General features: G+C 47.5%; 1 protein-coding gene across 1 annotated transcript in view; it reads right to left on the bottom strand.

Moving 5' to 3' along the window:
* Positions 1–11634, bottom strand: part of LOC134354104 (glutamate receptor ionotropic, NMDA 2B-like) — a 614023-nt gene that overhangs the window by 19698 nt on the left and 582691 nt on the right. The window contains exon 14 of the mRNA XM_063062883.1: positions 2863–3101. Within this exon, the coding sequence (XP_062918953.1) occupies positions 2863–3101 (239 nt within the window). The remainder of the gene's footprint in view (positions 1–2862; positions 3102–11634) is intronic.

Genomic DNA, 11634 nt, shown 5'->3' with positions numbered 1-11634 from the left:
GGATGAATTTCCCAATGAGCTCCTTCCTCTGTCTATAAGACCATAAGACTTAGGAGCAGAATTAGACTATTTAACCCATCGAAGTCTGCTCCACCATTCCAATATGCCTGATTTATTAACCCTCTCAACCCAATTCTCCTGCTTTCTCCCTGTAACCTCTGACTCCCTCAAATATGACCTCATGACTTGGCCTCTACAGTCATCTGTGGCAACGAATTCTGCAGGTGAAACCCCCCCCCCAGCTAAAGAAGTTCCTCCTCATCTCTGTTCTAAGAGGACATCCCTCTAGTGTGAGGCTGTGACCTCTGGTTCAAGACCTCCCCACTATTGGAAACAACCTCCACACGTCCTGCCATGTCACATTGAACAAAAACTTGAAAAAACTATGAACTATAAGTTCCAGATGGCTCTCAACCTTAAATGGCTAGGGGTGGGTGTGGGGGAGCGTAGAACATGGGAGACAGGGGCAGAGTACTGCCATTTAGTCTTCCAAGAATTTACTTCCCCTTTAATAGAAGTGCAGACCAAATTATTTCTATTACACCTCTCCAAATCTCGTACAGTTCCAAAATGATCTAAGGCACTAAAGTTCTGAAGGGGTTGACAGTGTTGTAAAATTTGAATGTAGCAGCTGATCTTGTCTACGCCAGGGTCCCACTGACATTAATGAGATAATGACCAGGTCAGCTGTGGGAAATGGGCCCTTGCCCGGGCTGTTGAGCCCAGCTAGAACTGGCTGACCCTGGCACAAACCGGGAATTCTTTCCGAATGGGAGTTGTGTAAATGTGTGGCCAAATGAGGCGTTTGAATCCTGCGCCACCAGAGGGAGCCACATTCCAATACTTTCCATGCAAAATGCGATCGATTTAGAAACCTGCCTTCATGACACCCTCCTTGAGGAGAAGATACTGGGAGCCAAGAACTGATTCTTGGTTAGCTACCTTCCCACCAGAATTGCAGCCAAGGCCAACCCCATTCGTGAGGATAAGTTGGCCAATCAGATCCAACAACTGGCTAATTACCATCAGGGAGGAGGTACAGGAGCCTGAAGACCCACACATAATATTTTAGGAACAGCATCTTCCCCTCTGCCGCAAAATTTCTGAACAGTCTATGAACCCATGAACAGTATCTCACTATTTCTCTTTTGCACTACTTTTTACATAACTTAATAGTTTTTTATGTCTTGCCTAGTACTTCTGCTACAAAATATCAAAGTTCACAACACATGCCAGTGATAATAAGCAACACACATAAAAGTTGCTGGTGAACGCAGCAGGCCAGGCAGCATCTATAGGAAGAGGTACAGTCGACGTTTCAGGCTGAGACCCTTCGTCAGGACTAACTGAAGGAAGAGTGAGTATGAGATTTGAAAGTTGGAGGGGGAGGGGAAGATCCAAAATGATAGGAGAAGACAGGAGGGGGAGGGATGGAACCAAGAGCTGGACAGGTGATAGGCAAAAGGGGATATGAGAGGATCATGGGACAGGAGGTCCGGGAAGAAAGACAAGGGGGGGGGACCCAGAGGATGGGCAAGGGGTATAGTCAGAGGGACAGAGGGAGAAAAAGGAGAGTGAGAGAAAGAATGTGTGTATAAAAATAAGTAACAGATGGGGTACGAGGGGGAGGTGGGGCATTAGCGGAAGTTAGAGAAGTCGATGTTCATGCCATCAGGTTGGAGGCTACCCAGACGGAATATAAGGTGTTGTTCCTCCAACCTGAGTGTGGCTTCATCTTTACAGTAGAGGAGGCCGTGGATAGACATGTCAGAATGGGAATGGGATGTGGAATTAAAATGTGTGGCCACTGGGAGATCCTGCTTTCTCTGGCGGACAGAGCGCAGGTGTTCAACAAAGCGGTCTCCCAGTCTGCGTCGGGTCTCACCAATATATAAAAGGCCACATCGGGAGCACCGGACACAGTATATCACCCCAGCCGACTCACAGGTGAAGTGTTGCCTCGCCTGGAAGGACTGTTTGGGGCCCTGAATGGTGGTAAGGAAGGAAGTGTAAGGGCATGTGTAGCACTTGTTCCGCTTACATGGATAAGTGCCAGGAGGGAGATCAGTGGGGAGGGATGGGGGGGACGAATGGACAAGGGAGTTGCGTAGGGAGCGATCCCTGCGGAATGCAGGGGGGGGGGAGGGAAAGACGTGCTTAGTGGTGGGATCCCGTTGGAGGTGGCGGAAGTTACGGAGAAAGCATAATAAACAGTGATAATAAACCTGTTACTAATTCCAGTTCATCAGGGACTGGTTACAAGGTTACCAGGTGATGGCCAAGGGACTGAACTCTATTTTTTCTACAGTAATGATAAGACAAACAGGTAGAGTGGACAGCCACAGACTTTTTCCCAGGGTAAAAATAGCTAAAGTGAGAAGGCATAACTCTTAAGATCTTTGGAGTAAAGTATGGGGAGGGTGTGTTAAAAGTAGTTTTTTTCACACAGAGAATGGTAGGGGCATGGAACGCGTTGCCAGGGGTGGTGTAGAGTCAGATATATTAGGCATATTTAAGAGGCACTTTGATAGGTACATGGATGGAAGAAAAATGGAGGGGTATGTGAGTAGTGGGTTAAAGGGTCGGCACAACATTGTGGGCTGAAGGGCCTGTACTGTTCTATGTTCTAACACCTTATGTGGGTGCTTTCAGACACCAATATCATCGCAGATGCAGAAAGCAGAGATGAAAAGGTTCAGCCTTACCCTGCTGACTGAGAACATGAGGCCAGGTTAAATTTTAAATTTTAAATTTTAATTTGAAGAGGTAAGGGTGTTGCCTTGCCCTGCTGACGGAGAACAGGAGGCCAGGTTAAATGTTAAATATGAAGTTTTATTTAAGGAGGGAAGGGCGTGTCCTTACCCTGCTGACGGAGAACAGGAGGCCGGGTTTGCCCGTGCAGGTGCCAATGAAGCAATGTCGTAGCTGCCAGTAGAAGAGATGCTCGCAGATGAAGGTGAGGAGGCTCAGTGTCATAGCAGCCCCCAGCATGTAGAACACGCCCGCCATGTTATCGACATCCAGCTGGCTGCTCATCACCTCGTTCTTCTCGTTGTGACAGATGCCGGTCAGCCAGAGGGCTTCCAGCTCCTCCATGTCTCCTGGAAGCACAGGGGGGTAATAAGACAGCAGGTTACTCAGAGCGCAGGGAGCTGACGACTAACAGTTAGCTTTATATGTCACATGTTCATCGAAACATCGAAGCATGCAGTTTGCGTCCTAACAAATCAGCGAGGATTGGCGTGAGGGAAGCCCGCAGGTGATGCCACGACTCCAGGGCCCCAACCGCATGACTTACTCACCCTAACCCACACGCCTTTGGAACGTGGGATGAGCCTCAAAAGGTCACGAGGAGAAACTCCTTACAGACAGTGGCGGGACCCTGATCTTACAGCTGGCGCGCTGTAGAGCGATAACGCCAACCCGCCACGCCACCCTGACGCCCCAGCGGCATCTATTGGAACGCCAGGGGCATGAAGCAGGTCATTGGGCATCCGCCAGGAAAACAAGCGATGGTCAGCATGGTAGCGTAGAGGACAGCGCATGTCTTTACAGCATCGGCTGTGTGAGATCAGGGATCGACTCCCGCGCAGTCTGTACGTACGCTCTTCCCGTGACCATGTGGGTTCCCTCCGGGACCTCCGGTTTCCTCTCACATTCTAAAGATGTGTGGATTGGGGATAGTGAGGTGGGGGCTTGCTATGTTGGCGGCGGAAACGCAGTGAGTTCTGCGGGCTGCCGCCAGGCACAATTCTCGGCCTGTGTTGGTCGTTGACGCAGAAACGCCTCTCACTGTATGTTTTGATGTTTTGATATACATGTGACTGTCTGATCCATCACACAATGAAACACTATAGATTATGTAACAAGAAGGGGGCTAATTCATTATCTTGTAGTTAGGGTGCCTTTGGGGAAATGACACTCATTCATTGTATGTATCTGACAAATAGAGCAATCTTTAACTTGTCTATGATGAACTAATAACCCTTGTACATCCTGATCACAAAACCTTCCTTCCACTTAACCCACTTTTCAGACTCTTTTCCAGTGTGCTGGGGCAGCAGGCTGAGGGTAGCAGACACCAACGGAATCAACAAACTCATTCGTAAGGCCAGTGATGTTGTGGGGATGGAACTGGACTCTCTCACTGTGGTGTCTGAAAAGAGGATGCTGTCTAAGTTGCATGCCATCTTGGTCAATGTCCCCCATCCACTACATAATGTACTGGGTGGGCACAGGAGTACATTCAGCCAGAGACTCATTCCACCGAGATGCAACACAGAGCGTCATAGGAAGTCATTCCTGCCTGTGGCCATCAAACTTTAGAACTCCTCCCTTGGAGGGTCAGACACCCTGAGCCAATAGGCTGGTCCTGGTCTTATTTCCTGGCATAATTTACATATTACTATTTAACTATTTATGGTTTTATTACTATTTATTATTTATGGTGCAACTGTAACAAAAACCAATTTCCCCCGGGATCAATAAAGTATGACTATGACCATTAATCCAGCATACGTGCCCACGTGCACGATTATACTGGAGGCTCTGTGCGTGTCACACTGTACGAGGATTGTCACCACGTGGCGGTGGAGAGTCCTGTGAAATCCTGAGAACCCGACAGCGATGCCGTCTGGACTTTTGCCATCTGGCGCTTAGCTCCTGGGAGGGTCACCCTTGGCGGTGAGGTCAAGGGGGATGGTGTGGTTCCGGACAAAGAGCCGTCCAACCAAGAGCTCGGTGGTGGGGCTGGTAGGAGATGATGCCACATCACAACGGCAGAGAAGATGACAGAAGGCTGCAGCAGCGAATGGTCCCCAGTCATCTCATCTTCCATGTCAATGGACCCTGACCCCGATCTGTAAAGGTGGCTGCCCATGCATCAGCCTCACCCCTGCCCCCCCGCCAAAGTCACACACAGAGCCATTCTCAATTAAGGGAATAATGCAGTAGGAGAATGTCAAACTCGACTTGAGTGATCACAACACCACTACTAGTACCAATGCTGCCAGTGGTCTGGCAGTAATGCCAGCGATGCGGCAACGGTGCCTTCGGGTTCGACTGCTTTCCTGTTTGCCACACGCTACACTCAATGGCCACTTTATTAGGTACACCTGCTCATTAATGCAAATATCTAATCAGCCAATCGTGAGGCAGCAACTCAGTGCATAAAAGCATGCAGACATGGTCAAGAGGTTCGGTTCTGGTTCAGACCAAACATCAGAATGGGGAAGAAGTGTGATCTAAGCGACTTTGACCGTGGAATGATTGTTGGTGCCAGATGGGGTGGCTTGAGTATTTCAGAAACCGTTGATCTCCCAGGGTTTTCACACACAACACTCTCTGGAGTTTACAGAGAATGATGCGAAATAACCACACGTTACAATAGTGGTGTGCAGAAGAGCATCTCTGAACGCACATCACGTCGAACCTTGAAATGGATGGGCTACAGCAGCAGAAGACCATGAACATACACTCAGTGGCCACTTTATTAGATTCGGAAGGTACTGAGAGTACTGAGTACTGAAGGTACTCAGAAGACAATGAGAGTTTTTGACACTGTTTATTACATCAAAGTAAAATGAGGTCTAAAACCCGACCAGCAAACAATTTATTACATGCCCTTGAACTCCACTTTGCCGGGAACCTGCACAGTCTTGATCTCCATCAGCAAAGACACAAGAATCTGATGATATGTTAATGACTCCCCAAAGACAGTCGAGAAAGGAACACTGTGTGAATGAAAATTAATTACACACTGTCGTCAGCAGCCCATTTTGCTTGCGAGTGTGAGCACACAGTTGTAATGTCCACTGCTGTGTTCGAGCATTTACCTGAGGGTGTGGGAGCAATTCTGTCCGGGGTGACACCGCCACCGCCCCCCCCCCCCACACTGCACTGACACACAGTCAACATCTCAGGGGCAGCTTCTTCCCCTCAGCCATCAATAGTCCCACATACACTACCTCACCTGTGTGTGTGTGTGTGTGTGTGTGTGTGTGTGTGTTTGTGAAAATATATACAGTATATGAAGACCTGGTTCAGAGGTTCAGTTGGAGTTCAGACCAAATATCATCAGGATAAGGGAAGAAATGCGACTTTGACCTTGAAGTGGATAGCTTACAGCAGCAGAAGACTATGAATGTACACACAGTGGCCACTTTATTAGGTACAGGAGTCTTATAATATGCATGTGTGTGTATATATACTGTATGTATGTGTGTGTGTGTATGTGTATATATATATATATCAATGGTCATATACTTATTTAGTATACGGGAAGGAGAGAGAGAGAGAGAGACAGGGAGCAAGAGGGAGGGAGAGAGAGCGAGAGAGAGAGAGATACATTCAGTACCCCTGTAGCCCACTACGCAGTGGTAGAAGATTGGAGAGAGAATTCAGACTCAAATTCGTATGTACATTGAAGCACTTAGTGAACTGGTTAACAGCCAACGCAATCCAAGGATGTGCTGGGGGCAGCCCGCGAGTGTCGCCACACATTCCCGTGCCAGCATAACATGTCCACAATGTTCAGCAGAACAAAACAGAACATGCCAAGCAGCAAAACAAGAACCGCAGAATAAGCCCCATTCCTCCATCCCACCCACAGGGATGGTCCGCCAATCCCAGGACAGTCGCGAGTGGGCAGCATTGGAGACAGGCCAGGCCAGGGGGAGCAGGTGGGAGGGAAACCATGGAGTCAGACTCCCGGAAGCTGTAGCCAGCAAGGCTGGTAGTGACCAGATCTTCCTCCTCCCACTTGAAATAATGGACCACTGCCTCTGCAGACAACTGCAGAGTCTACAGCCATGCAGAATCTACCACTCAGACTGACACCGGTCAGCAATTGGCGCCGACTTCACACTCCAAAGTCCAAAATAAAAACACTTTGGATGATTATTCCGACACCAGTTCAATAAACTCCTGAAATTTGGATGCAAGATGCTATAATGACAAGTGGCTGGGTCCCACCTGCATACTAAGATTTAATCTATTGCCCACATTCCAGAGGGAGATTACTTGCTCCCCTCGGTGTTTTTTTTTGTTCCTCAAGATCAGGAATGTTAGCATCAAAAGTTCAAAGCAGATTTATTATTGAAGTATGTACATGTCTAACTCTGCCAAGCCCGACTGCGAAAGGAGGAGGGCTGGGCAAGAGACTGGCAATCCCATCCCATAAAAACCCAGAGCTACAGAGACACCAACAGAAGCTTCAAAGACCTCATCCCCTAGGAGAGGAAGGATACACCAGGATGGGCTACTCCTGGGGAGGCACAGGACAGAGGACTCTGGTGAATTGTTGTCGATGGCCTGTTTCCCAGTAGGGGACTTGGGCTTAAGTAAGTAATGTATACACCACCAGATATTACTCTGAGATTCATTTTCTTGCAGGCATTCACAGTAGAGCAAAGAATCAATGAAAAACTACACACAATGACTGACAACCAACACGCAGAGGAAGACGAATTGTGAGAATACCAAAAAAGATCCACAATAGATAAATAAATAAATAAATGAATGAATGAATGAATGAATGAATGAATAAGAAAGAAAGAAAGAAAGAAAAATAAATAATATTAAGAACATGAGTTGTTGAGTCCTGGAAAGTGAGTCCATAGGTTATGGAATCAGTTCAGTGTTGAGGTGAGCGAAGTTAACCTCACTGGTTCAAGACCTGATGACTGAAGGAAAACACTTGTTCTTGAACCTGGTGTCATGGGAGCTAAGGCTCCTGTACCCCCTTCCCAATGGCAGCAGTGAGAAGAGAGCATGACCTTGATGGTGGGCTCCTTAATGATGGACGCCACTTTTTTGTGGCAGTGCTCCAAGCAGATGTACTCAATGATGGGGAGGGCTTTGCCTGTGAAGGACTGGGCTGTATCCACTAATTTTTTGTGCGCCTTTCTATTGCTGGGCATTGGTGTTTCCATACCAGGCCGTGATGCAACATTGGAGGATACTCTCCAATGTCCATCGACAGAAGTTTGTCAAAGTTTTAGCCGACGTGCCAAATCCACGCAAACTTCCAACAAGGAAGTCAGGGACAGGAGCATAACTCCCAGTGTGAGTTGCTTATTCATTACTTACTGGCTTGGCCAAGTCTGAACCGAACACACGTTTCAGAAGGGCCACACTGTTGTCCAGGGAGACTCTCAATACAGTAGCTATTGACAGCAGTGACCAAACTCACCTCCTGCCATTCAGTCATACTTTATTGATCCCAGGGGAAATTGGTTAAGTCGGCGAGCGTGGACAACACTAACCTTGCCTGGATTTAAACCAGGACCCAGAGAACCATACAAAGAGACAAAGACAGTATTTAAATATCAAATCGTTAACCACAAACCAGACTAAATTTAGGTATCTCTTGAGCTGACGTCACATTGTGTCACACTGCTAATTAGAATGGAGTCCCTTTCCCAAGAACACAAGGTAATTATGATGAGGAGTAAGCTCAGGAGGGCTGAAGGGATGGCTCTGTGCCGATGGGAAAATGTTCGTTCCAACTTTCAACCCCCTGGTTCCACACTCACCCACCACATCATCCAATTTTTAATTAAATGAGTCTCCTCCAGTGTTCCATCTGGGAGTCTATTTCTTAATTTATGAAGCCATCTTAGTAGAAGAACTAAAATTAGCCTTAACTGGCTTGAATATTTGCCTTTTCTTATTGAAGGAATGAATGACGCTACAAATAAGCAGCCATGCTTCATGGGCTCTGTCTACAGACCTCACTACCTCAGTAATGCCGCCAGCATAATCAAAGACCCTACCCATCCTCTCCTCTCCCCTCTCCAATGCGGCAGAAGATACAAAAGCCTGAAAGCAGGTACCACGAGATACAAGTTCAGCTTCTAACCACTGTTGAGTGGTTCCCTAGTCTAATAAAATTGACTATCAACCTCACAATCCCCTTTGTCATGATCTTGAAACTTACTGTCTCCGTGCAGTGTACTTCCTCTCAGTTGCTACACTGCATTCTGCATTCTGCTGTTGTTTTACTTTGTATTACCTCAATTGTACTCTGTACTCACTGGAGTTTAGGAAGAATGAGGGGGATCTCATTGAAAGAGCGGTGAATCTTTGGAATTTGTTGCCATGGGCTGCTATGGAGGCCAAGGCTTTGGGTGTATTTAAGGCAGAGGTGGACAGGTTCTTGGTTAGTCAAAGCATGAGGGATTACGGGAAGAGGCAGGATATTGGGCTGAGAGGGAAAATGGATCAGCCATGATGAAATGGTGGAGCAGACTCGATGGACCAAATGGCCTAATTCTACTCCGATATCTTATGGTCTTATAGTCCAAATCTATCAGATATTCAAAGGCCTAGATAGAGCGGACATGGAGAGAATGTTTCCTACAGTGGGCACAGCCTCAGAATAGAAGGACATATCTTTAGAACAGAGATGAGGAGGAATTTCCTTAGCCAGAGGGTGTGAATCTGTGGAATTCATTGGTTCAGACGGCTGTAGGGGCCAGGTCATTGGGTACATTAGATGGCAGGAGGAGAAGATGGTGGCACGATGCAGCGCGCGTGGCCTCTCTGGTGATGAATATCTGTAATCTGTCAAGTAGGAGGCTGTGCACAATTCTGATTTGATGGAGGCAGATGTGAGAGCACGGAGGAACATCTGGTGAAACTTCTGAAATGCTTGTTTCGCTGCCGCCGCTACTGTGTAATCCGAGATCTCCGGAGGGGAAGGCCCCGAATCCTCAGCTTTGCTTGTTGCTCGGCGGCCGGGGCCGAGCTCAAAGCGCTCGGCAGAGATGGTGCTCGGTGCTCGGTGCTCGGTGCTCGGTGTCGGAGGGCTGGTCAGAGGCTTGAAGTTTTCAGACAGACTCAGAGTTGGACTGTGGTCAGGTACTTCCAGGCAAGTTTGCGGCGCTGGAAGCTCATGGCAGGGAGAGTTTTCTCCCTTCTACCGTCTGCGTGAGATGTTGGGCTATCGGGACTTTGAGACTTTTTTTTACCGTGCCCATGGTCTGCTCTTATCAAATTACAGTATTGCTTTGCACTGTTGTAACTATATGTTATAATTATGTGGTTTTTGTCAGTTTTAGTCTTGGTCTGTCTTGTGTTTCTGTGATATCATACTGGAGGAACATTGTATCATTTTTTAATGCATGCCTTTCTAAATGACAATAAAACGAGGACTGAGTGTCCTCATAATCTAATCTAATCTATATTTAAAGCGGAGGTTGGTAGGTTCTTGATTAGTCAGGGTGTCAAAGTTTACAGGGAGAAGGCAGGAGAATGGGATTGAGAGGGATAATAAATCAGCCATGATGGAATGGCAGAGCAGACACCATGGGCCAGATGGCCTAATACCACTCCTATGTCTTATGGTCTTATGGTAATGATTTGATCTGTATGAACAGTGTAAAAGGCAAGCTTATCACAGTACATCAGTACAAATGACAACAATAAACCAATTCCATTTCCTACTGGCCCATCTCAAGTTCAATGTCAAGTTCAAATTTAATTGTTATTCAACTATACATGAATATAGCCAAACAAAACAGCATTCCCCTGGAGCCAAGATGCAAAGCACATTACCGACAGCACACAGCACATATCACAGACAGCACATACGGTTATGATTTTAGAACAACATACAACCGCCACAAGGAAGAAGAAGCCCCCCGAGTGGCATGTCCTGTAGATTGGTGATGAGTTGTCCTGGTCCAACTTGTTCTTCCACCAAGTGAACACTGAAGGGCAACACTGAGCAAACACCAGAGGCAGTGCTGAGAGAGCAATATCAATGGGAGGGGCCAGCCCCCAACCCAGTATGGACTACAACGCGCACAAAGAGGCCTCTGCTCTCTCCCACACCGCCTCTGTTGTCTCCTCCCCTGGGCAGTTGAAATAGGCAAACCCTGTGGCATAATGTCTAAGCTCCATGGCCTAGTTCTCACCACAACCGAGGCAATGCAGCTCCCCCACCATCGGCTTCACCAACGAACCTGTGAACCGGACTAATGTCCAACAGGGTCGTGCGATCCCGATAAAAACATGGAAGACAGTCGCCCGTGCCGCGCACCACGCCATCGCAATGGTACGCGACAAGTCCAGGCCACAACACAACAACGGTATGCAATAAGACAAACTACATTGGTATTCAGCAACTCATCGACGGCATCGTCCTGCAGTATTTAATGTCCTTAGTATCTTGCGTTCATAAAAACGATGTAAAGGACGACATTTACGCCTTTTGATTGGGCCTAGACTGACCACTGCACCCGAGTGTGCCAGTGTCTTACCAGACCCTCATTTTGCCTATACCAGCCAATGGAGGGATCTTTCTGCACCCGACTCTCCGCGTGGCATTTAAATGTTGTACGATTCTTATGCATTTAATTAACTATGTTAACAAGTTCTGTTAGTCAGTTGGCAGGTTTCTTCAGGTTTTTGTGTAATTAGAAGCCCTTATGGATGGGGCTCATCAGCTATGGTTGGCAGCTCACCTCGGAGAAGGAAAAGCCTGATCTCAAACCTAAGCTGCCTGTACTCATGGGGAAGGCTTCGGGAGTAAACTCCGAGGAAACATCCGGAGCCTGAGTCCCTAAGGCAGTCCTGCTCTGAGTTCACTGCTGACTGGCAACTCCTGCGACACTGCCCCTGCCAAACTAT

This window comes from Mobula hypostoma, chromosome 11, assembly GCF_963921235.1.
Source record: "Mobula hypostoma chromosome 11, sMobHyp1.1, whole genome shotgun sequence".
Classification (NCBI taxonomy): domain Eukaryota; kingdom Metazoa; phylum Chordata; class Chondrichthyes; order Myliobatiformes; family Myliobatidae; genus Mobula; species Mobula hypostoma.
Note: the sequence above shows the minus strand (reverse complement) of the source record. Positions and strands in the feature narration are given on the sequence as shown.